The sequence below is a fragment of the Melospiza georgiana genome, chromosome 11 (assembly GCF_028018845.1).
Source record: "Melospiza georgiana isolate bMelGeo1 chromosome 11, bMelGeo1.pri, whole genome shotgun sequence".
In the NCBI taxonomy this organism is placed as follows: domain Eukaryota; kingdom Metazoa; phylum Chordata; class Aves; order Passeriformes; family Passerellidae; genus Melospiza; species Melospiza georgiana.
In genome coordinates, this window is record NC_080440.1 from 3,429,188 (window position 1) to 3,456,532 (window position 27,345).

The window sequence follows — 27,345 nt, forward strand, 5'->3', positions numbered from 1 at the left end:
CCGCGGCCCCGCCCGCCGGGGGAGGAGCCACGGGGCGGAGCCAATGGGCGGTCCCGCGGCGGGGGCGGGGCTAACGGGGGTCCCGCGGCAGGGGGCGGGGCCGGCGGCCGTGAGGGAGGGGCAGGGAAGGCGGCGGGAAAAGCGGCGGGAAAGGCTCGGCCGCAGCGCCCGGCTGAGCGAGCAGCGGGCACGGTCCGAGCGCGGCTCTTTTTGGGCTTCTTTTCGGGCTGCGGGTTATCGTCCTCCTCATGCCGGCCCCGCCGTGTGGATCCTCGGGGGAGGGAATGCGGAGCCGTTTCCCCTTCACGCGCCGGCCCCTCAGAGAGCTCTTGTTCTTTCCTCCCCGCCCTCAGGCTGAGGGTGACTGCGCTCCCCCGTTTGTGCAAGGACGTGCTTGTCTTTTTATTCTCAAGATCCCCAGTTGGAAGGGGTCCACCATCCATTTCAGCTCCTGATCCTGCACACACTCCAGCAATCCCACCCTGTGCGTCCCTAGAGCACTGTCCAAACGCTCCGGGAACTCTCGGCCTTGGGGCTGGGACTATTCCCTGGGGAGCCTGGGCAGTGCCCAACACCCTCTGGGAGGACCAATCTTTCCTTAATATCCCGCCCAAACCTCCCTGACGGCTTCAGGCCATTCCCTCGAGTCCTGTCACAGGAGTGAAGACAGAGATATTGGTACCGGTACCCTCAGCTTCCCCTGGTGAGGATGCTGAAGATGCCAGTGAGGTGTCTCTCCCCTCAGACTCCTCCAGGAGACTCTCCTGCTGCCTCTCCCAGCCTGGCACATTCCCCGTGAGAATCCCCTCGCCCATCCCGTGCCAGCTCTTGGCTCTGAGGATGTGGAGCCCTGGCAGAGCTGTCACTCCTTGCTGGCCAAGCTCCTGAGGTGAGGCAAGGAGCAGACAAGGCTCCAGCCCAGGCCCCTCCACTAACTGGGCAAGACTTTTCCTGTTCACCTTTTGCACCAGTTCAAATCACCTTTTCCTTCCATTCTCAAAGCTGAAACATTTAAATGTAATCCCAGGACACAAAAAGCTTGTAGGTAGTTTCATCATCAGTTTGTTGTGTGATCTCAGGCAAATGGGTGAGGCAATCACACCTGAGCTTCTTCATTAATGAAACATAAATTATAATTACTCCTTGTAAGGTATTTGACACACCTTGTAATAAAAATGTACACAGAGAGGATGATTTCATTTTGTGTCAGTTCCCAGCCTGCCTGTGTTCACTGACACCCAACAACAAGAAAAATCACCTCGTTGGGGAAGATGTGGTGGTTTAAACATCCAAGAATAAAGAGAAACTGTTTAATAATCCAGGTTTTTTTTTTTTTTTCTTCCACTAAACTCACACAAAGCCTTGTTAAGATTTACGCTTCAGATTTAAAAACATACTTTTTGAGAGTTATAGGCTGTTCAACCCCTGGGCATGGATCAATAATTAAAATTATTTGTGGTGTAAGACCAGCAGCTACTTCTGCTCTCAGTAATGAAGCTTAGATTAGGTATCTAGAGAGCCCTGACCCAACTTGACTTAAAGCCGTTTCCCTTCACTGAAGTGTGACAGCAATTTGTAAGGTATTTCCACCCAGTTTGAACCAAAATTGATTGTTGTGCTTTGAAACAATCTGTAGCAATTCAATTCAGCATTCAAGCAAGGGAGATGCAGCAGAATCCAGTGAGAACAATAAGAAAATGACAACAATCTTATATTTCAAGGCCCACTTAGTTCTTCGGAAAATATTGTACATCCATACACATCAAAGGATTTAAAAAAGGAGCATAGAGATTTTGTTTGGTTTGTTTAAATTTATAGCTGCAGAACCTGAGTATGGTACAGTAACTTGACACTAAAAATCATGGATCTCTGGAAGTTGTTGTTTTTTTTTTCTATAAAGTATATCACAGCCACCTTGAGACAAATTATGATTCTCCTGTGAGAAAATGACTAAAAATCTTTATTGTGCTTTTAAAAAACCTGGAAGACTTGGGAGTATCGAAAGATGAGAACAGCTCACACACAGTGCCTTAAAAAAAGAGGCTGAAAAGAGAAAAATTGTATTTGTGGGAGCTGTTTCTTTTGAAAGATTACCCACAGGAGATACAAAAAAAACCAAGGAATGTGACAAACATTCCAGGCTTTACCTGGCTCAGCCACTGGCCCCAGCAAGTCCCCAGGGATTGTCTCCTATTAATCCAAGAGCAAACTGGCCAGCCGAGTTTTCTTTCCCAGCTGTATTTCACACCTTCCTCCCAGTGCATGCCTGCGCCAGGAGCTTCCTGACATCACTCCACAAACTCAGACTAAAACCAGCACTGTTTTCTCACTTGGAGCCTCAGGTGTGAGAACCAAGGTGCCCTGTGGAAGTGCTGAGCAGAATGGGAAGGAGATCTTTCCCTGAAGGTGTGAACCCTGACAAAGCACCTGCTGTGCACAGTTCTAACCCTCACAGGAGGGAATTAACATTCTCAGGAGGATCCAGGAAAAGATGCTTTACAGGAAGAGGTCTTTAAAATAAAGAGCTGTGTCATTTCTGTGTCATTATTTCAGCATTAATGACCAAAATTATACATACACACTTTTGGACTACAGCGGAGTAACAGCAGCAATTAAGGTAAGTTCACAGAAATGTGAAAATCAAACCAAAATATTTTACCTCAAAAGAAAACATTAACAAAGTGCTTTGTTCATCTTCCATGCTGATTCTCAATTTGGTGTTTTGTCTCCATTTTCATTTCAAAGGAAGTGTTGACAGTTTGGTTTTTATTCTGATCCAGAATGAAAGCAGAATTTCCCAACATCACTCTTTCTTTTGAAGCTGAGATAACAATTCCTTATCTCGTGCCAGCAGGAGGTGCAGGCTGATCCCAGCACACAGGAGCAGTGGGGAATGTGATCCTGGTGACTGCCCCAGCCCACCTCTGGAGCTGTGCTCACTCTCTATTTACCAGCACCACATTTTATTGTACCTGATGGAGAGGGGGAAAGGATTCTCTGACAGTTGATAAAGTGTCAAGATTTATTTCTTTCTTTAGTTGTACTTTATTCCCAGCTTGGGAAATCTCTCTTCTCCCCACAGCATCATTGGCTGGAGCCAGGTTTGCAAGTGAAAACCCTGGATCACTGAGGAGTGTGACTGAGTGTGTAACACACCCCACACACCCAGAGCCTTCCCAGAACCCAGGGCTGGGGTTTTACAGCTGGCCCACCCTGCCCATCCATGTCAAGGACAGTTTTATTCTTGATTGCAGAGAGCTGAGGCTGAGCCCAACACATCAGCCAGCTGGGAACAGCGTCAGCACCAGGATCTGGCTGAACAGACAACCCAGAGCTTCTGTCACACAGAGATGTCACGAGCAAGGACAGCACAGCAGTGACCACACAAGAATGTCAAAAATGCCCACAAGAAGGAGGGAGAGGAAATGATGCTAAATGATCTCCAGAGAGTGAAACATTATGGAGAACCAGTAAAGAGTAAAAGATAAAACCCAGTTTCCTTTGAGAGCAGGTTCTGATCTATGCTCACTGTAACACAGCTGGAGCTGCAGCATGACACACGAGCACTTTGGGGGAAGTTAAATGTATTTGTCTCTTTATATCCAATATCAGACTCTTTCACTACAGTAAAACTGTAAAAGAGGAACATTTATCTGTGTTCCCTGCTGTCAAACCCGGTATACACACACTAAAACATCACACCTACAAAACTCTATCCCAACCAGACCAGCACAAAATCTTGTGTTTAAAAGAAAACTAGCAAATTATAGAGCTTGCTTAAAATTTCATTTATTTGCATTGTAAGCCAAGGGATCATCCTCAACTCAGAAATGCACTGCTCAGCCTCCTTGGGAGCTGTAACAACCAGTGCATTTGTCAAAGAAAAATCCACAAGCAATTCAGTGACAGAGAAAAGGGACATTTTTTACACACATGCTCGTGCTGTGCACACACACACACACTGAGCAGTTTCCAGTTTCCCCTGTAAGCAAAATGCTGCTGAGCTCTATCCATTATACCACTGGAGATAACTAAAACACAGGAGAGGAAGGGGAAATGAGGACATAAAGTCTTTGTAAGTATTTACACATCCCATTATTAAGATAAATGAAGGCTAATTAACATGGAATTAGCCACAAGTATGAAATACAAAATGAATTAAAACTGGTTTCTAAGTAAGATGAATATTACAATCAAGTACTGTTAAAAATAAAATATAACATGGTTTTGGAAGCTGCAGTGAAATATAAATTAATAATTCTACTAACAACAAAAAACAAAGTTACATAATTGTTTTAAAACACTTTGGAGAGCTCCAATTATTGCTTTTTTCCTCAGAAAAAGCCCAGCAGGGGGGAACCTCCCCCATTCTTCCTGCCAGCTGATATTACATTAACAAGAGTCTTCATGTTAAAGCAAGTACTTCATATATTTAATAGCTGTTGAGAACAGAACTCAGTTCTTCCTAAACAAAATGTAGCACCTCCTGTGAACATAAAAAGCACTGCTTTCATCTCTTATCAGTTCATATGCAATAATGCCTTTATTTCGTAATGAATTCCACTCCTTCATTTGAATGTGCCTGTAGTTGCAGGGTTCTCTGTGCTGAATCACAGCTCACACAACCTCAGCCTCCCCAGCTCCAGAGCACTGGGGCTGCAACTGTCTGGGCAGCACGACTGTGCCCTGCAGCCCTCTGTGCCTTGGAGACACCATGGAAATCAGGAATTCAGCCTGCCCAGCATGCAGCTCCACCGGCTCCTTAGACGTGGCAGCTTTACCCTGATGCTTGAAAATAAAGACCAAAAGCAAGCTAATACTTCATACAAGCTCTCAGAATTGCTGGCCTAAAGGTTTACCTGTCATACATTATTTTAGACTTTTTAAATCAGCAGCTTTACCTTCTTTTCTCCGCCTTCTGGTTCTGAAATCTTCAGTGCTTATTTGGGTTACATTTCAAACTTCTCTCTGTAGGTAGAAGTGTATTCTCGCTTAAAAATTGGCAACTGAAATAGAAAATCCTACGGCAAGTTGGAAAGGCATCTCTGCTCAAGTTTAAATGACTTTCTGGCTCCCAGGCTCTCAATCACAACAGTCGAGTTAGCTGCCTCTGTCCTTCACATGTCAATTTACACTCCGGTGGCAAACACTGCGAGATAAGGGCTGGAGTCAGAGCACATTGTTTAACCAAACTGTGATTAGGACTTGCAGCAGAGGTGCAAACAAGGTTTCTGTTCCTGTCACTCCTGTGAGGTCCTGCAGTTCTGCTGTCCCTTACTGCAGGCCCCTGTCCCAGTGCTGAGCTGCCTGCAGCCCTGCTCTCTGCCAGGCTGTGTCACACACACCCTCCCACTCCAGGCCTTGGGAAAAGCTTCCTGGGACTCCATCCCGTGCACAGGCTCTTATCTGACAGCCTGGGATGGCACCAAGGTCGTGTTTTCCCTCCTCTCAGAATTGCCACACAAGGAGAGAGAAATGTGTGAGACAAAAGGGAGACTCCTGGTGTTTTCTTATGAAACCCTGACTGGATAGGGGAGAATGCCCTAAACTGCAATTCCTCAGAAATCCTATTTTAACTTTGGGAATATATCCTTTCCCTCATCCACAGTCCCCAAGAATTTCTCTCTAACAAATGTACAATACATGCACAGGATATCCCACCTGTGCCAGTTTTCCTTTCATTAGGGGAGGGCTCCATTATCTCACCCAGCTCCTGCTTTGCCTGTTAGATACAAAAATGAGCAGTTCCAAGTAATGGCTGATGTTTTCTGCTCAACAGACTTGAAAAGTAACATCATTTTCTCTGCTGCTTCTTCCTTGAAGCACTCCTACACACACCCATGGGGCTTACACCTAGAAAATGCCCTCTGGGAGTCTGCTCTTGGATCACTGCTCTTCAGGAGTGAGTCTGCTCTTGGAGAGCTGCTCTGCAGGAGTGTCCTCACTTCCAGTTCCCCAGGGAATGGTCCCAGGCATCTTTCAGCTACTGCAATTTAAATAAGCTCTTTGTGCTTATCACAAGATGATGATAATACCTTGGAAATTTAAGCTAAATTAAGTATTTTAAATAAACATCAAAGCCATTTTGTATCCTCTTCCACTTAGAGGCTATTCATTTTGATCCCAGCATAAAGGTCTCAACTTCCCCACCCCTGGAAGTGTCCAAGGCCAGGCTGGACAGGGCTGGAGTAACCTGGTCTAGTGGAAGGTGTCCCTGCCCAAGGCAGGGTGTGGAACAAGATATCCATGATGGTCCCTTCCAACCCAAACCATTCCAGAATTCTGTGGTCCTGTGATCCCAGAAAAGGAGTGCCAAGCAGAAATACATTTCCATGCAGGAGAGGGGAGTCAGGGGCAGCACTGGCCATTCCCCAAGGCAGGGATGGAAAACTGTCTGGCAGTGGAATACTGCTGTTACTGTGCAGAGAATAGCACTTAAAGAGGAGGATGGATCAACAGTACCTGGGTTTGTACTCTTCTCTGACAATCTTGGACTGTGCCTCTTGCAATTCACATTACCAAGCCAGAGAATACATTCTTAAACTGTAAGGGACTGAGGTGGCAGGCCACAATTTTTCTCCACAAAGAAAGGATTCTCCTGCTGTTCTCAGCAAAAATCTCAGTAGGCTTCTAGGATTTCCTGCTTTTTGTAATTTCAAGGGTTATTAGAAAATTGGAAAAAGAAATACTTTAATTCTGAGTTTCAGCAAAAGAGTTCATATTCTTCATTTATATCCTTCATGAAATGGAGTGCAAGACTTAAAACTTCTGTGTAAGAGAGCCACAGTTAGTATTTGTGGTTGGCCCCCAAGTACACAATGACACGATTTTCATACACCTTCTTCATTGTTTTCTCAATTTGCTTCAAAAACACTTGCGGAATTCTCCCACATAAAGTGTGCACTGTATCCAGAAACCTCGACTGCAGAGGGTAGTACAAGGACTGGAAGAGATTGTCTTCAAATGGAAACTAAGGAAAAGAAACAAAAAAGAATTTTTAGTTTTCAGAATTTGTGAAAGGGCAGTGTGCAAATTCTGTAAAGAGAAAACCTTCCACAGGTAGGGAATGTCTTGTCCCTCACCTGCTGAGTGTCACCAACCCCATCACTTCACATCCTGCCTGCCTGAGAGCGTGCATTTACAGGAATTTTATTCATGTAAGGATAGTGTAAGGAAACAGGAGCTTTGGCAAGCAGAGCTGTACACACACAACATCCAGCCTCTGCCTATGGATAAGATTCTGCCCTCTATGTGCCTGGAGGCCTGAGGTGCTCAGGGAGGAGAAGCTTTCCTGGGAATTTATGGACCAGAGTTGCAGCCCCAGCATGAGAAACTTCACTCCAGCTTTTCCTACCTTCAGTACTACAGCAAAGCAATTGATCAGCCTTCTTGATTACTATAATACAAAAAAGAAATGTTTAAACCACCTAAAATGCACGAGAAGCCAAAACAACCATGTTGATTTATGCCTGGGGGGCTTTACCCAAACACAACCACCCATCCTGACGGCTGGCAGAGCTTTGTGAGTGAACCCACCCTGGGGCGCAGGGAGGGCTCTGTGGAGGCAGCACTTACATCCCGGATCACCTCGTAGAGGGCCTTGAAGGTGGGCTGCTTGTCGTCGTGGTAGACGCCTCTGTTGCCGTGCAGGATGGAGACGCCCTCGTCCTCCGCGCCCCTGCAGTTGCTGCCGTACATGCAGTGGTCAGGCCGGTAGTTCCACTGGCAGGGGAACACGTACAGACACTCTGCCCACGGCAGCAGGGCACGGGGAGGGACAGGAGACACGTCAGACAAGAGTTACAACAAATCAAACCAGCCTGGCACCGATGGTCGGGGAATGTCCACAATGCAAGTATCCCCCACAGAGTCACCGCCTTCCCTCCTTCCCCACTCCCCAGCTGCTGGTCCTGAACTGGGCTATTTGCTGGGTCCCCAGGACGAGGAGGAATTGAGAATCTGACTCCCTGTTCTTAGAAGGCTTATATTATATTATATTATATTATATTATATTATATTATATTATATTATATTATATTATATTATATTATATTATATCATATTATATCATATTATATTATATCATATCGTATCATATTACATTATATCATATTACATTATATCATATTACATTATATATCGTATATATTATATTGTATTGTATTATATTATACGAAAACTATACTAAAGAATAGAGAAAGGATACATGCACAAGGCTACAAAGAACAATAATGAAAACTCATGACTGCTTCCAGTCTGACACAGCTGGCTGTGACTGGTCATTAAGTCAAAACAGTTCATATGAAAACAATCAAACAACCACCTGTTGGATAAACAATCTCCAGAGCAAAGCAGCAAAAACAGGAGAGAAGAATGAAGTAATATTGTTTTCATTCTTCTCTGAGGCTTCTCAGCTTCCCAGGAGAAAAATCCTTGGCAAAGAGGATTTTTCAGAAAATCTGACAGTGACACTGAACAGACAGGACAACACAGAATGTGGGACTGAACACGACCCAAGGGAGCCCTTCAGAAAGCTGCAGCGAAGAACCAAAGCAGAGCACACAGCAGGTGGCAGTGTCCAGCACCCTGTGCCGTAGCAAGGAGTCTCTGGAGTGACAGGAGCGACTGGGGAAGCACACACAGCACTGGGGTCATGAAAAATCCAGCTCCTCCTGAAGCCAGCAAGGCAAAGCTTACAAAGTACATCCAGGGTTTGCTGCCGCTGCTGTCACAGGGGCCATGACAATTTGTTACACAGCAGAGCATAAGGGGTGGTGTATTTTATCCACAGCTCTCCAAAGAATCATCATCCATTAATTTCACAGGTCTAGGTTATTTAGAGATGAGCCTAATTTCTCAAAAGGGCTCATAACTCCCCTTCTCCTGGTGATTTTTTATAAACTCCATGCACACAGTGCTTGCAATCTGCTTGTCATAAATCACTCCAGTCCCTGCAACCTTTCTGCCTCGGCCCTGGGGAACAATGAGTGATGGCTGGTGCCAGCAGGGCATGGCAGAAGCACTGAAGATTGAATTCTTCCCTTGGCCTTTTCCAGCTCCCCTGGAAGCCTGCAGCTGGTCTCGTGTGGTTCTTGAAAGCAGAAGAAAAACTTTCTGACCTTTTCTTCCCTTCAGGCCTCTCCAGCAGAGTTCTCCACAAAGGGAGAGCAGTCTTTGGAGATGGGCAAAGGGAGCAGCTCCTCAGGCCCAGGGAACAGAGCTCTCTGTGGTTTTAACTCACATCCATAAAACGGCACCTGCAGCACTCTTGGCCAATTCCCCTCCCAGCCAGTCTCAACAACCCAGAGCTGAAGACTTCAGAAAATCCAGTTTTCTGTGCTAATGGTACACAGTTCTTTCATTTTCTTTTTTTGAGCAGTCTGATATTACACAATTCATAAAAAAATTCTTTACCAGTTCTGAGGAAAGGACAGATTGTGGTGCAGAGGAGTCTCCACATGTAGAGATAGAGAACACTCACCACAATATTGAAGTTTTTCTGCAGTCTTTGTTTTTTTCCTGCACACTTCAGGGTCTGACTTCACAACTAATCTGGCTCCATGTTTTTCTCCAGAAGACTATGCTCCTATAACATTTGTTTCTTTTTGGAAACTAATTCCCACTCTGTTTTTCCCTAGGACTGGAGGTAATCTATGGGACAGTGATGTTTGACATCTGTCTGCAGTAAACACATGTTTGCCTTTTGCTTTGCTTCTCCTCACTCCAGCAGTTTGCCTGGATTTGGGTATATCCAATTACCTACTCTGTGACTCCTCAGAGAAAAAGCAACGGGAGCAGAATAAATAAAGACAATTCCAAACTTGGTTTATTCTTAGGATAAGTTAAGGTGACAAGGTCACATAGGAAACCAGGAGAAGCAGCAGGGATGGATACCTAGCATCCATTCAGAAGCATGAAATGAAATTCTCAGCTTCTCTGGGAAGTGTGTGCTATGCTCCAGTGTTTAAATCCCTGCACTTCCCACCAGCAGGACATCAGTGACATCATCTGGTGCCTGCTGAGGCGGGTCACTCAGCTCAGAGGCTGGAAGCTGCTTTAGATGAGATATTCCAATGGCTGTGTCCGCTTTCTGTCTATATTAGCTTTCTTACTGATTTGCATAAGTATCACAGGTCAGTTGACTTTCAGAAAAAGTGGGCTTAGCTTTGCAGAAAGTTTGGCACTTTCACATCCAGATAAATATCTGAAACAAAAACATTTTTGCAGCTACACCCTGGTCCAGTGACACCCTGAAGCTCACACTTGACATGAACTTCACCCCTTCACTTCATCATTACTTTTACACCTCATTATTTTTTCAAACCTCCAGAAATCAGATTTATATATTCAATGGAACCAAGTCCAAGCCCCATTACCTGCAGCAATGTCAGAAATGTTTTCATAGGTTAAAAATCCTTTGAGGATACAGTTACAGAGTAACTCCATACCAGAGTATTTACGCATATTAAAAATAACAAATAGCAGTTAAAAAATCAAGCTCAAAATATTTTCTCAACACAGATAATGAAAACTCCAAGATCATTCCTTACCTGGGTTAAAGTAAAAAATTATATTTAGCAGATCCTGGTCTCCCCATGTGATGTAGTTTTTGTACTTTTGGTACAATGGATACAACATTTCCTCCCAAGTCAAGCCACCTGGTATCAGACTGTTCTGCAGGGCAGGAAAACAAAAACAAGGGGTTAAAATCATGATCAGTGCTGTGCTGTGGTATCTGACCCAGAGAGGGCACACACAAATCTCTAAGCTCTGCTAAGCCATGTTGGACATCCAGGTGAAAAGTGAAAAACAGCCAGGAAATGTTGGACCTGGACAGGGCTGTGACAGCAGAACTCACTGTGTTTATCTGGACAGGAAAACAAATCTCCTGGGCCCAGCTCTGATGTCAGCTCCTGCTATTCACAATCTTCCTATTCCAAGTAACAGGAGGGGAAAAAAGTGAAAAAGTGGAAAATGCAGGGACAAGGTGAAAACCAAGGTATAAAAGCAAGGAAAATTACAGACTAAACATCATTCTCCCTGGGAATTATGGTAGTAAGAGCAATGTCTGGGGTTTTTTTCCTCCAGCTGTTCCAGTAACAATGTGGGAAACCCCTGGCATTGTCAGAGGAACCCCTTGGGGTATGCAAAGTTTTAGTCATTATAGAATATGTGCTCAACAACACAGATGTGTCATGAAAACGTTCCCTTCTCACTTACACCAGTTCACAGAGTCACTTATCTGCAGCAGGATGCAAATTCTATTTACAACAGATGCAGAATTCACCAGCTTCTCTGGATATTCACATCAAGCTCTCCAGTTTTAAAAACAATACAGCTACTGCACTGAAGATCTGTGAGTTTGTTCTGTCATGTATCTTTTCACGGAAACGTAAGAAGCTGGGGAAGCCATTTTTAACACTGCTACCAGACTGCTTCAGCTGCAAGTTCTCACTGCTCCAGCCTTGAGGAAGTTCCATTTATTTTAATAATCACGTTCACAACAGCTTTTAGTATCCACTCATACATATTCCATATTTCTCTGATTCTTTGTATTACAAACCTCATGCAGAACACTGAGCTTTCCAAGATGTGAAAACATACAGTATTTGCAGGGAATGCCATGACTAAGGAGAGGAATGATGAGGACTCCATTGATATCAGAAGGCTAATTAATTACTTTATTATACCATATTATTCTATATTATATTACATTACATGTAATGTAATATAATACATGTGAATCTGCCAAGCACTCAACTCTGCACACCGCTGCACAACAACTTGTGACTGTCAGCCAACAGTTCCAACATAGACAAGCTTGGCCCTGATAGGCCAAGGAAACAAAACACCATCACTCTGGGTAAACAATCTCCACACTGCATTCTACTTTGGCACAAGCAGGCGTAGCAAATGAGACAAGAATTGTTTTGATCACTCTCTGAGGTTCAGAGAACGTGAACCCCAGAAATACTCTTGGGAAGACTGCCTTGCTTTTCTCTGTGAGGAGAAACACGGTGACACAAGCACACCAGCCCTGAGTGCGTGCAGGAGCTGCCCCTCTCTCACCTTGAAGCGGGCGCGGCGGATGCGTGTCAGGTTCATCAGCATCACGCCCGAGTTGAGGCCGGCGCTGCCGTAGAAGGGGTGCCGGGCGAAGCGGCTGTACCAGCCGATCTTGGGCATCTCGTGCTCGGGGGCCATGGCAGCCAGCTGCGTGGAGTTGAACTCCCTCAGGAGCTGCCAGATGTCATCGATGGGCCTCAGGAACAGCACGTCAGTGTCCACGTAGAGCAGCGAATCCACGTCCTTTAAAATCACCTTTGGGGTTTGTGCACAGGATGAGAGGCAAACCAGAGAGGCGGAAAACATAAAGGTTAAAGTAGAAGTCCCTTTTGCCAATAAACTGATCGTTTGGGAGAGGTTATTGATTTATCAGCTAAATGTAACTACACAGAGGAACAACGGTTATCAGATTATTGGCTTCTTGTTTGCTGTGGGGTTTTTTTGAAATGCACAATAAAGCAGCTACCAGAGCACTGAGGCTGGATTAACCTTCCTATGAAGCAGCAATTCACCGAGCTCCCAAAAATACCTGCAAGGAATACTTAGTACCTGTTCAGAAATTACATGTAAATAAAATGTATTTACAGAGCTATTTTCAAGATCTCCACTGGCAGAAAGAGGAAGATTTAGATTTACCAGGAGACCAGAAGATTTAGATTTACCTTCATATATAATTAATATATACAACTGTTTCACATTAATCAAGATAACCCCATTGATCACCAACATATGTGCATCCCCCTGAAGAACAAAATTTGGTTGTTAAACAGAAATGTCACATTAAAATACACCAGGTTGTACTCTGAGCACTGTTACCAGATTCTGTATAAAGAATAACCCCAGTAAAGTTGGTCAGGTCAGAAGGGTGTAACTGCAGATTAGAGCCAGGATATTTCAGCGGTTCCTGCTGACCATGTTCCCCCTTGTGGCTGCCAAAATCCTTACACACTCCTTCATTAATATCCATGGGGGCACAATGACCTGGTGCTTCAAGTCCTTGTAAAGGAATAAAGATCATTACCTACAGCTGACCACCAGTGCCAACTGCATTTTCATTGCTCTTCTTCATTATTTGCTAAAACTGTCCAAAATTTCCTTAAGTACTGAAATCATCTTTCTTTGGTCTAGCCAAAAGCCCTATTTGCTTATCTCTCTTTCTTTGAAAAGCAAACCCAAAGGGCTTTGGATTTTCACCATGTGGAACACAACAATCATTCTCTCATCCAACTGCAATAACATTAATGACAAACTCTCCTATTTATGCAGGTGAAAAGAAATTCTACCAAAGAAATTGGGTTTTACATAAATTCTAATGTATTGTGACTGAGGATTACCTGTGAAATAAGAGTGAACAACATTAGGATTTATGGGTGGAAAAGTGGGTGAAAAATATCACCTCCTAAGCATGCTCAACAGGAATCCACTAAGATGCCAAATCCCTGAGTAAAGACTTAAATGAGATTTTTCACCTGACTCAACACATTGGGATTCAGACTGACATTTAGTCAAGTTTAACAAATCCCCGACCTGTATTTCTGACAGGATAACTACATGTTCTTCCTACAGAACAGGGCAGCCAGGAGAAGGAACTGTCTCTGCATTTTAAACAGAAGTTAGGCTTACAACAAACTCTAAGTCAACACATTCAACACAGTCCAGATCTCTGCTGGATGGAAGATTATAGAAATACAGCATTTTCTCACAAAAACCTCACAAACTACCACGTAGAGGTGTCTGTAAGTAAGTGACAAAAATTGTACAGTAATACACTAAGAGCTCAGAGTAAATATTGGCAGATGTTAAGTATCCTCAAGTCCAGTATTAAAAAACCAAACCAATAAAAAAAGACAGGTACTGTAAGAATAAATCAATAGAAGATTTATTTAGAAGTCTGAAAGGAAGAAAGGTTTTCAGTTTAAGGATATCCTGGGTATTGTGTATTAATTATTCTGCAGCACCTAGGAGCCCTGATTCATAGGGACCTGCTACATGAAGTCACATAAAATCAAAATGTATTAGAAAAAGAAAAATGACCCCCAAATTTAGTCTGAGACAGGAGGTAACACTGGAATACAAGCAGAGCAGACTTTGCCTGTGGATCCACAGCACACTGCAGACCATGCAGGATTTTTTGTCTAAGGGGGCCTTGGTAAAAAGGCAAATTGAGGCATTTTCCAGCAGGAAAAACTGACCCCAGTTCAGGGAGAAGTTTAATGGGTACCTACAGACCCTCCTCATCCTGCCCAAGCATAAGTGACAGCCTGGCCACTGCTTCTTCCAGCAGAAAAACCCATTCTTTCAGCAGCTTTCAAAACAAATAAATCTAAATCTGTGGAAGTCCACGGACTGTTATAATTTTCCTACAGCTTCAAGCAGGTATTGCAGTTCTTTGTGCAGTGCCTGCCAGCACCTGACCCCCCCTTGCATTCCTCCTCTCAGGATTCACATGCTCTCCTTTCTGCTGGCTAAAAGATTCTTCCTCTCCTGTGTCCAAGGTGTTGCCCTGCAATGACACCCAAGTGGCTAAAAAAAGAGCTGTGCTAGCTCCTTTAAGCCCTTCCCACTTTCACATCTTGAGTGTTAAGACTCCTTCAAAAGCTGCAGATGTCAGTTTGAATTGCTCACATCTCTCCTGGCTGTGCCTTGGGTAGGGGGGATTTAATTTCACCCACTGCAGCTGTAGGAGTTGCTCACAGAGCAGGAACCTCAGTGCAGGTTAGAAGTGACACACAGCGACCTGGAGCAGGAGCTCTGCCAGGCTGTGTCTGCAGGAGCTCATGGAGCTCACACAAACCATGCACACACACCTGACAGCCTGGGATTTTGGAAAGGGATGGCCAGAAACACAGCAGCCTGCTCTGCTTGTCTTCCCCTTGCTCTGCAGGCACTGACATCTTAAAAGTGTGATTTTTTTTTTTTTTTTTTTTTTTTTGCAGCTATATAGAGTATTCTTAGTAAATCTGTCAAAAAGTTCTGCATAGAACTGGCTATATTTAGCCTGGCACTTCTCTTAAATACTCAATTATCTGTAATTTGATTTCACAACTTCTGTCTCCATAGATTCTCCCTGTGTTAGCAAGGTTGGCAAAGAATAACACACTCCTGAGTAAACGCACACTGGTGCACTGTGAAGCTGGGCTACCTAAGGGTTTGTGAGGGCTCATGTGGCAGCTTAGCACAGCTTTATGCAAAAGTAGGGACAAATCACCAAGCTTAATGCTAGAGTAACAGTGCCACAAAGTTGAGTTACTAAACCTCATTGTGGTAAGAGATTAACTCAAGTTACAGCAGAGACTTTTGTTTAGATAAGGCCCTGGCATCTATTCCCCCTGGGCTGGATACTTGAGCATCCCTCAAGAGGAAAGCTGTAACACAGGGATATTGCTAATCTATCTTAAAAGCTCTTAAGTAGATTAAGTGTTTTGAGAAGGGCTCTAAATGTTCATCCAAAAATCATCCAAAAATCCCTTAGGCATTTCAGGATACTTTAGCTGATTGTTTTGGGAGCTCCAGAAGAGCGGCACAGAGACAGCTGCAGCCAGCCCTGAGGGACCAACATCCCTGGGAGCAGAGGATGTTCCTCACCTGCTGTCCTAACACCCGTGGCAGGAGCACAATCCAGTTCCCAGTTTAATGCCCTCCCAGTTCAATGTTAAAGTTTCACTCTGTGCTTACAAAAAGATCTATATCTTCCTTCCCGTGTCTCTACAAATGCCCTGGATGGTTTTGCTGCTGCAGAGTGCAGCAAGAGATTGACTTGTGAGATTACACAGAGGCGCCATCAATGTCCCCTGCATCGAAGTGGCAAATGTGATGTCTCAGAATGCCTCTGAAAAATGCAGGATGCTGTACAGCCTTCCTGAATATTTCAGCATCCTGGGTGAGGCCAACAAGTTGGGAATGTGCACTCCAACCTGTGCCCAGGACAGAACAGCTCAGTTCTGCAAACTGCAGGGTCACATCCCACAGCTCTGCCTTCATCACTGGGTAAAAGCACTGAAAGGCTCTTACCCCATTTTCCCTGAACACATTCCCCAGACCCTCCTGTCCACTTTCACACGCCTGCTGGTGCTGCAGAGGAGATTTCTTTGGCAGGAAAGGCACTTGTGAATCAAAGACTCGCATTCCACTCGGGTTTAGCATTATCAGGATCAAGACAATTTGCACAACTGAGAGCTAAGCAGCTGATAACTACTGCTCTCCTGGGGTCCTCCCGAAATCCAGGCACATTTCATGCTGCTGCAGGGAAAAGTGCTCTCAGTACAGAGAAGGGTGAAAAATACCCAAACTGATATTCTGCTGGTAAAAGTCAAACTAGTTCTCTAAACAGTGAACACTTGGAATGCTCCGCTCCCACTGTGCGCTGACAGTTCAAGTGGGATATCAGAACGCAGTTATCAAACACTAAAAAACCAAAATAATGGCTGGAATTGCCCAGAAACAGCCTAAGGTTGTGCCAGCCTGTGAACTCGAGCACCAAACCTTGAGGGTCCGCCAGGACATTTGCCACCTCAGCTATGATGATAGCTTGTTTATTATACCCACATCAACTCCGAGTCAGCTGCAACTCCTCTTGGACAGCCCCTCCTACACAAAGCCATAAACCTCAGCCTGACCACACACAGCACTTTGCAACTGCCCCTAGAGAAACAAACATCCACAGCTGCCCCCTCATTCTGCTAACACAACAAGCAACAGTCTAATATTCCTTAAAACAAGTTACTGGAGGAATTCAACAATGTCTGAGTGACAAAAGGGATCAGTAAAAGCACTGCCCAGCCTGAAGGAATCAGCATGAATGCATAACCTCTTCCTGTCATCAGAACAGTGAAGAGAAATAAAAGTTAAGTAATTCTTATTGGTCTCCCAAAATGACAGAAAGTATCCCAGAAGAACAGAGATTTCTGTTCACCTAGGACATCCCGACACTGTATGGAACAAACTAACACTTAGGGGTTATATTCCAGGTGATACAAATATTTACTCAGGGGAGAGAGGATCCCTGCTGCAGTTGGAGTTACTTCCAGCCCATCTGGCCCCTGTGCTGTTGACAGTCCACCCCTAAATGGCAGATCAGCAGAACTGCTGACAGCACATATTTTCTCACATATGTATTCACAGGCTACGTATCTGGACATGCAGCTGTCTCTGATTGCTTCCATCTGAGAGGGGAAAGATTTCTTTGTCCCCCCTCCACTTCTCCTGAGACAGCCATGAAGAAATCTGGACCATGTGAACAGCTTGTCACTTCACTAGAGTCACCCCAATCAACAGCAACCCACGAGGTATTTTTGATAGATGTTCTCAGTTCCACAGAAATTGCTTTACGCAATTCAACTGCTGATATGCAAAATCGGTATCAACACTTCCCTTCTCTCCAAGTTTACAACACTGAGTATAAAATAACTTTTCAGTGAAATTCAAGAGTCCAGGACAGACCAAGCTCTTGCATGAAATCCAACTTCAAACACACAGGAATTATTATCTTAAGGGCAATTCTAAGAGTCTTGGAAAAAATAAGTAAAACTCAAGGAAAAGGGAATGCTGAGAGCATCAGTTTAAGGGCTAACATATGGAAAGGAAGATGGTGGGTAAAGAGGGCATGTTGTAAAGAATGTTATTTACTAAAGGCACCCAGCATCTGCCCAAAAGAACTGCCCTGACAGAGTTCTCACATTTTCTCTGGAGTCTGGAGAGCCCAAGGGGCTCATGGAACCAGAGACAAATCAGAAACACACATCGTTTGTTAGCCAGGAAAAAGCCAGGCTGGATTTCTGCGGTGTTTTTTTTTTTTTTTTTTTTACAGTGCCTTAAAGTTCACACTAAAATTATCTTTAAGCAGATGTTTCAGCCTGAAAATGGTTTTAACATTACACCAGCAAAGCAGCAAAGCTTCCTTTCTGTGGAATTAACCTTTTCCTGAAGCAACCTACTCAGGAATGCAGGTGCCTTACCGGAAGAAACAGGCGCTGGGCAGCACATGGTTTGAATAACTTCTTCCATTCCTGAGCATTTCCTACTGGGAAGGTTATTGGGTAAATGTTGAACTCAAACTTCTTTGTATATGAGGAAGGCCACTCCTTTAACTGAAAGACATGGTGGGAGGAAATCAGACACTACACGTTATAGAGCTTTTGTAAAAAAATGCATGCATAAGGAATTTATAAATGTGGACAGTAAGCAACGTGCTCAGCTGCTACTTGTTAATGTCATCTTCTCAGAGATTTAAAACTTACAACTATTTATTTATTTATTTACCAAATGGCAAAGAAACTCACCTTTGTCTCAAATTCAGGCTTAAGGGAATCCTCAGCGAAGATGTGGAAGCAGAGCCTCCTGCTGCTGAAGAGAACTGCTGATTTCAGCATGATCAGGGTCTCCTCCAGCCGGTCCCCACATGCCACCACTGCCAGATGCATGCACTGCAAGGACGGGGGCTCCTTTGGAGGTTTCTGCTCTCCAGGCTTCCTGAAAATTCAGGGAGAGGCACACAAAAATTACTGAGGTAGACAGGAAGAGAGTCCCTCATTAACAGACATCAGGGTTGGTTTTTTTCTTCATCATTCTGCAAAGGATCAGGAGGGTTTTTTTGGTTAGATATTTACAGAACAAGCAAATAGCATGGTAATTTCTGCCCATGGTACAGATCAACAGTGTTACAATTATAACATAAAGAAAAAGGCTATTTTCTGTTATTCCTACATTTCCGAGCTTGCAAAAATCACTGCACTACAGACACAGATGAAGCCATTTCACAGCACCTCCACCTTGCTCTGTGCAAATGACAGCTCTTTCCCCAGCCCAGAGGTCACAAATCCAGAACAGTTACAGCTACCCAGCCAACTTTCTAACACAATGCAGAACACACAACTGCATCCAGCAACTTCATTTCCTAGCCCATAATGGCTAGATTGGAAGAAGACATCCATACTTAAAAAAAAAAAAAAACCCATTGCATCCATATGTAAATTGTTCTAACAGTTAATTAATTTTCTATTAAAGATGCATGCCTTAATCCTGGCCTGAAGGCACTGGCAGAGTTTCAAAGGACTGCTCTCCATATCACCCCATGGAATCCATGAGACTTTGCTAAAACAGAGATTTTTGAAAACAAATAGAGTCACATATCCCAGGTGAATCAGACTATATTCCAAGGGCCAAACTGGGATTTTCACTTAGCACCCACCTGTGTGGGCTTTAAATACATTTCATCCACATATAGGGAACACAGCAAGAGGCACAATGAAGCTTCCAGCTAGCCAGAAAATTCAGGTTCCCCTGGGTAGCTAAAGACCTTTTGAAAGCAGTCTTTTGGTTCTGAGCTTAGTGCGGAGGTAAAAATTGCATCCTCCAGGAATGCTTGCACCATGGTGTATCCACATTCCAACACAGATGGCACTTAGCCTCCATCACACAGGATGGAGCTGACCAAGCCCCCAAATCCCAGGCACAGAAATCATTCCTGGGGAGTTCAAAAGGCAAATCATAGATCACTGCCTGCTCTGGACATACCTCTGAGCAGGGCACATCAATCCCAGCCCTGCTCAGAGCACACAATTACACACACAATTAATCACTGGAGTTAATGCTACAAACAGAAGTTCTAAATAAGGAGAAAAATGACATTTTAAAGCTGTTATTATTTTTTCCAGACATTGAAGTGCTGCTCTGTGTAACAGCAGCATTCTACCCCTCAGAGTAACCCACCTCTGTGTAAAGGAACACCAGGCACTGACACTTCACTGACTGTACACAGCAACACGTTTCATTAAGGGTTTAAAATCCTCTGCTTTAGTCCTAATTAACCCCCAATTTCATCAGTGTATAAATAATGGAATATTACATCTATGTGAAGTGGTATTTACTTTCCAACCTATTAGTGTAAAAATTGCTGAATTATTGAAGTGAATAATTAGCTGCTGATACAGATCACCTTTCCCGCTTCTCTCCATCTGTGTAATGTTTCCCCTTAATTGAGTCTCTAAATCAAGCCATGCACAGGCTGGGAGCTGCTTTGATGTAGTTTCTGGCAGTGGAATTCACTGGGAGAGGGACTAAACCCTGCACTTTTATTGGAACATTTCAAAACCCCACACCAAAGCACTCAGCTTCCCTGGGCAGCTCTAGCCACAGTGAGCTCTGCATTATGCAGCTGTTGTGCAGTGAAAAATCCAGTATGTGCAGACAACACCTCCAAAGGACACACTCAGCAGAAGCAATCCCTGGTGAAAGCAGAATGCCTGGAAAGCCCATGGGAGTAGGGATAACAACACACATCCAACACAGACATCCTGGAGGAGAAAGCTGAGCCTTGGAGGTGAGGGATTTCCAACATTGCGGGGGCTCAGGAGCCTGGAGTGGCCTGAATTGGAATAAAGATCCCAGAAAAAGGAGCTGTTTGAACTACATCAGTCATAGACTGGGACACTGAAGGCAATAATCAGTGAGAGAAGTAGCAATGAGGTACAGAAGAACTTTGGGACACAATATTTTGCATGTCCTTTGTAAGTACATAAAGAAACTTAGAGGACAGTGAAAACAAAGGTGAGCTGCAATGGGAGATAGTTCCACAGCAGATGCATTTGACTGCAATTTCAACTTAGCCTTTAAAAATAACAATTATCCAGAAGCCTGAGAAGAGCAGGTGTAGAAGAGGCAAAGTCAAACTGCCTGGAGGGCAAACAAGCAGATAGATCATGGCAAAGAACATCCCAGCTCCCCTTCTCTGCCCTGTTCATGCAGGTATCCCAGACAGGGCACAGACAATGGAAGGGCAGGAGGAAGAGCTGGATGGAAGGACATCCCTTAAAGATGTGCAGGACACAGCCAAGCTGTCCCACCTGTAAAATGGGAACAGTTTTTACAGCTGTAAGAATTTCCCACCTCAAGAGACTCCCAAGACATCAAAAAGCCCAAAGACCAACAGAGTAACGCAATTATTACCATTAGCCAATTCTTCCTAAGGTTTACGTTCATTCCTTTATAGTTCAACTTGTCTGTTATGAACAGTCTCTAGCTGGATTTTATAACCTAAATTAAATATTAAAGCACACTGAAAGCAATACAGAGACCTGGGCTCTAAAGTTTTAATATGTTTGAAAAGAACAAATACACAAACTAAGATTAAGCACTCCAGAAACCATCACAAAATACTTGCAGAACACATCCCCACGGAGTGGCTGAAGACTGAACTCGACAAGATGGAGCACAATAAAATGTTTACAGCAAAGACCTTCCAACAATACAGAACAACCCCCATCCAGTTGCTCACTCGTATTTTATTTACTGAATACAATTTCTGCAGAAAGGCACTGACACAGCAGGAGGAGCCTGAGTGCTCAAGCACAACAGTGTGAATTCCTAGGTCTTAAAGTTTAGATTACATGTAATTTTCTTATTAGTCACAGCCAAAGTGCCTCAAACATAATTAACCCAAAACCTGTCTAAATCAATCCAAATCCATTCAAAATAACGCATTCCCACCTCATTTCAGAGCCTGCTAATCTATTCAAGCCTTCAAATTTATTCCTGAAAGATAATGCATGCAGACACTTCCAAAATGCAATATAGCTGTTGATTTTTGAAACCTTCTTCCCATTATGATCTCATTTACTTTTGCAGCACAAACAAGGGTAGATTTAGGCATTGTATCAAAACTGGTGATTCACTGAACAGGCTCCTTCCCTGAGAGCCACCCCGGAGCCAACGTCCCAACAACAGCTCCATGATGTGAAACACATTTTCTTGCACACTTTGAAACACAGATTTTTTTAAATCAACCTTTCTCACTTTGCAGCACTTGCACAAAACCAACTGGAGCTGCTGTCAATACAAAAATGGTTAAAGTTTCAACCTCCTCCTACCACTGACAGAAAGGGGAAAAAGCCACACAAAACCAGAACGGATGTTTCTCTCTCCTTTTATGAAGTGGGTTCTTTATGAAACAAGTATGAAATACTTGGGGTTTCAGCATGTTATTGCCAAACTCAAGCCAAACTTGCATCTGTGTGCACAGAGGCTGCACAGAAAGAAAAAGTATCTTGACAGGTTGCCATGCAAGGGATGTTTTGCATTGGAAAAGTTACTTTCAGGGAACTGAATGTGCTGGAGAAGGTTCACTTCCCTTGCCTTGCCACGCTGGTTTAAGAGAGAGCATGGTCACATCTGCCCTTCAAATGTAAAGTGATCCTCCTTCTTTTTGATACTTTGCACACATGGGTTTGGCACGTATTTCAAATTCTTTATATAAAAAAGTCTTCCTGAAAGCATAGAACTTGCTACTTTCAACAGGAATGAGCAGTAAAACCACCATAAAAATTCAAGTTTTCAAAGCTAACCAGAAACTTACCTAGATTTGTCAAAATTACCTAATGACCAAAGCAGGACACATGAATGTCATTGCTAACATTTGTGAGGCATCAGCCATCTAATGACATGTGCCTACATTAAGCTTTATGTACAGCTTCTTTTGTTAAAAGAATTCTGCACTGCTTAAAACTTAAAATCTGATGTATTCTGATATTATGGGACTACAGAAAGCAGTATTACAAATCCCAGTCAAAATACAATTCATCTTCCCTGCATGATGCTGATTCTCATGAAGCAAACACAAATCCTAAGTTACACCTTTGTTTCTCAGCTGAGCTCAAAACTTGCATCCTCTGACAAACCACCCTGACAAAACTGAATTTGAATGTTTTACATTCAAGTTCTGTCAATCAACTCTGCAGTCTCATACAAGCATGTACACTGTAAGATCCTACAGTCCTAATCAGATTTGTTATCCTGAATGAATCAGTTAGATAAAGTGGGATCTCTTGCATCAAATAAAAAATAATTTGCTTTTGCTCATAAGGAGGAACTGAAATGATAATCATGGCCTGTTTCTTACAATCCAAATTCAAACCCCCCACAGTGCTTTCAGTTTAGCTTGGATCAGGCTTTCTAAACCAAGCAGATCCCACCACCTGATGCCTTTCCATCACCTCCACTTCAAACCACTTATGTCACACCCTCCCCACAAAAATTCTTTTTTTATGGATACCCTCACCCGAATAAACTGTAGTAGTAACTAATATAATGCAGAATCTTTCAGGAAATGGCTGAACAGGACCTACAGAATTGGGCTGCTCAGTTATACAAACTCCTGCTGGGGCCGATGGTGCAGGATGACACAGGAAAAAACAACCACCAAGCCCCACAAACACAATTCTGAAGAAAATGCACACTTTGAATACTAAATTCCTCCCTTTTTGTTTTTTTTTGGGGGGTTTTTTTTGTTTTTTTTTTTTTTTTTTTTGCTATTGTGTTGCAGACCTTCTAAAAAGGACTTGCAAAGTCAACAAATAATCAAAAAGTTAGATAATGTCAAATTGTGAAACATGAAGATGCCACTGCAAAGCGCTTTGAAGTGGAATGGTTGTTTACACTCTCTGGCAGTTCCACACTTCCCGGGCTCCCTCCTTCAGTGTTCTTCTTGATTTCCATGATAATCACAGAGATATGCCTTAAAGAAAAATGACTTCAGGAGGTACAGTTGCTAGTGGAAATAATCCTGCTTTAATACCGGCATTTAAATTCTGTCCGTGGCCCACTCTCAGCCCCAGAAAACATCTCCTGCATTCAGTGGGGTAACAATGCTGGGAGAAACCAACTGCTTTAATAAGTTAAGGAGTAAGAGCTCAAGCAACGGGAATAGTCTTTCATTCAGAACATCTCTGTGAAATCATGAATCAGAGACACAAAGACATACCAAGTTAATTAGATATATGAGGTCACACTGACCATAATATAATTGGAATGCAAAGGGGAAAACAAGTCCTCCACCCACTGAAAGCTGCCCTTTTTCTCTACTAATTAGTTTTTTAAAAAAATACCCTGCCTGTAAGGTGCTGGGACAGGAAACACACCACACCACGATTTAAAACACCTTTAAAGTTCTGCTGAATTAATTTACATTTAAAAAACATTCAAAACAAAAAGCTGGAAAGTTTAAAATCTGCCAGTGCCTCCGCAGTTCGGAACCTGGCGGCAGCACACGGAATGAGGAGCCGCATTCCCTTTTCCCTGGCAAACCCTGGGAGCGCACTCCGGAGGTGACAGCAGCCCCTGAGCGCACACAGCAGCAGCACAGTGCCCACGTCAGCCTCCCAAACAGGGCCAGGAGCGAGGGAAAAGCCGATATTTCAGAACCTGCTCCCCGAGAGGAGGGAACCCCCGCCCGGGCACGGGGAAAACCCTCCGTGGCACCTCCGACAACGACGCTGCCAGGGGAAACGCGCACGGAAAGTTTGTACTTGCGAACCTCAGCAGTTCGCAAAGGGTCTTTCATCGCCCATCGCCAGCGGGGGAAGAACATCTGGGAGAGGGAAGTGCCCGACGGGACACCGAAGGGACACCGCCGAGGGGAGCCGCGGGCGGGCACGGGCACACGGCGGGCGGGGATTCCCGAGGGCAGGGGCCGGGGCACGGAGCTTCCCCGTTACCTGGCGCTGGCGCTGCCGCCGCCCGCGGGGCTCCTCCTCGGGGGGCTCCGGCCGAGGCGCGGCGGGCGGCGGGCGGGCGCGGAGGGCGCGGGCGGCGGGGCCGCGCTGCCCGCCAGCAGATAGAGCAGCAGCAGCACGGCCAGGCACAGCAGGGCCGCCGCCACCTTGCAGGGCCGCCGCATGGCCGGGTCAGCACGGCCGCATGGCCGGGTGCGCCCCGCGGCACGGCCGGGCCAGCAGCGCCGCACGGCCGCGTCCCGCCGGCCGCATCGCCTCAGCCCGGCCCGAGCGGGGACGTGGCCGCACGGCCCGGCCCGAGCGGCGCGGGGCGGGGCGGGGCGGGCCGGGCCGCGCCTACCGTACTGCCTGGAGTAGCGGCCCGGCCCCGGGAGCGCCGGGCTCGGCCGAACGCCGGGCTGTGCCTCAGGCCGGCTGGGTGCTCCTAACGCGGCACCCACCGCGGGTACTCAGAGGGAGCTTTGCTTTCACGAGAGCGTGAGTGTGATCAGGAGAAAAACGAGAAGCTCGTCTCGACAGCGCCTTTCCTCCGCCGGTGCTAACGGGGAAACCGAGCCTCCCCCGCCTTGCTGCCCCGGTTTATCCCTTGCAGACAGCGCGCACTCCTCATTGCCCCTGCACCCAGGGCAGGTGAACGAGAAAGCGCAATGCCTGCAGGAGGAACAAGGCGTTCGCTCACTTGTGGGAGGCTTTGTCCCCGTGTGACCCATCCGAGCCAGTCTGCTGTGGGACATCAGCAGAAATCACAACACTGAATTTCACAGAGGTAAATCCTGCTCGGGGTCATAATCTGTTTTACGAACTGAAATGTACAGAATGACAGAAATAGACCTTGAAATGTACAGAATGACAGAAATATACATTGAAATGTACAAAATTACAGAAACAGACCTTGAAATGTACAGAATGACGGAAATATACATTGAAATGTACAAAATTACAGAAACAGACCTTGAAATGTACAGAATGACGGAAATATACATTGAAATGTACAAAATTACAGAAACAGACCTTGAAATGTACAGAATGACGGAAATATACATTGAAATGTACAAAATTACAGAAACAGACCTTGAAATGTACAGAATGACGGAAATATACATTGAAATGTACAGACTGACAGAAATATACATTGAAATGTACAGAATGACAGAAATACAAGGATTCTTGCCGCCCCGTGGAGCTGGAGAACAAGCTGTGCAAAGAATGGAGACACCAAAGAGGAGAGAAGGGAAAGTGGAGCCCCGTAAGTTTAGTACTGGAGGAGCCTCGTGTCCCTCATGGAGCCCCTGAAGTGACTCTGGCATTCACTTGGCAGTGGAACTGTACAGCCTTTTACACTGTCACATCACAATGTAAATTACAGTGCATTTTACACTGCTCACACCACATGCCTTCGCCAGTGGTGTCCCAAAATGTACTTTGCCTCAGCATCAGCCCAAATGCAATGAACAACTACTGTTTCAAGAGTTTCATCCAACTCGGATTGTGGCCAGATATGAAAACGTAAATTACTTCATGCTAAGAGAAAATAGCAATACTAAATGAGAAACTACAGAAAAACCACAATACATAAACATATGCTCTTTCCCAAGAATATATGGACTATAATAAAACCCTACCAAACTTTATACTTAATGAAAAAGAATACCAGTGGCTGACATCCTTGAGCTGTTCAAATGTGTGATTTTTGTATCACCAATACAATCACTTTCTTCTCTAGATGTATCAATTAAGCCCTTTTAGTAATTTTGTTTTGGATTACCATTTCCAAGGTTGCCAGATTTACTCATTATTATTAGCAATGTAGAGCAAATTGTCCCTATCAAAAGCTTCATGTTTCTGTTTCTCAAGCAAACAGCAAGTTGTCATAATTACTTGCCCAAAACATTGTAGATAATGCATTTTAACTCTTCTGTGCTCCATTAAATACATATTAGCCAAATTCCCTTCATCAGAGAGATGCACTAATAGATGCATCTTTGTACATTTCCAAATAAATTTTTTTTCACTGCAGCTCTAAAAAAATTCAGTATGTATTTTACAGAACAGAACAATACACATTCCTTGGAGATGCTACTTCACCCTTTACTTGGATGGAAAAGCAGAATGGCTGATGCACCACTTTCTTCACTAAAATCAATATATAAATAGTTCTGTTACAAGGAAAGTATTAGCACCCAAAAAAAGGCTGTGAGTTCTTAGGCTCTTAAAAAACAATTCTGAGGCAGGCTTGGAAAGTGTCAGTGAGACAAGAATAAATTCTCAGATGAAAGTTCTTTATCTTTCACAGGCTTGTCCTGCAAATTTGAACTTATCCAGAGAAGATGGTGCCTACTGGTTCATAATCCAGTTTTCTGTCAATTATATTTATTGCAGATTACTTTGTAAGGTCTAAAAGTTAATTAGTGCTGAAGTTCTCTGGAAATGCATCAAAAGTTTCTGAGGACATGACTGAGGCCTTGGTCCAAAACAAATCAGCATCTGAAAATAGATCTCATTAACTTCTTAACATGAAATAAAGCTTTTTATATGCCATACATCTTCAATTTCTGCACGTGAAAAACTGGGACACAAGTTTAGGCTGAATATTAAGACCATCCATCAACTTTAAATCAGTGGGGAGAACTATCTATTTTGAAGCAAATTGTTTAATTTTTGTGCAGTACTTGAACTGCTGGTTCAGTTCAGTACATATTCAGTGGATTTCCAGTGTGCAGGATTGTTTATCTACTTTTTTTTTTTTTTTAAGAAAACTTTATTAGGAGAGGTTACA

At 44.2% G+C, this 27,345-nt stretch overlaps 1 protein-coding gene across 1 annotated transcript; it reads right to left on the reverse strand.

Annotated features, from left to right (window-relative positions):
* Positions 1–3,773: 3,773 nt before the first annotated feature.
* On the reverse strand, positions 3,774–18,491 carry GXYLT2 (glucoside xylosyltransferase 2). Its single transcript, XM_058031913.1, has 6 exons — positions 18,345–18,491; positions 18,021–18,152; positions 12,070–12,321; positions 10,551–10,674; positions 7,576–7,748; positions 3,774–6,970 (listed from the first exon to the last, which is right to left on the reverse strand). The coding sequence occupies exons 1-6, from the start codon at positions 18,483–18,485 to the stop codon at positions 6,788–6,790; spliced, it is 1,005 nt and encodes a 334-aa protein (XP_057887896.1). The 5' UTR covers positions 18,486–18,491; the 3' UTR covers positions 3,774–6,787.
* Between the last annotated feature and the right edge of the window lie 8,854 nt (positions 18,492–27,345).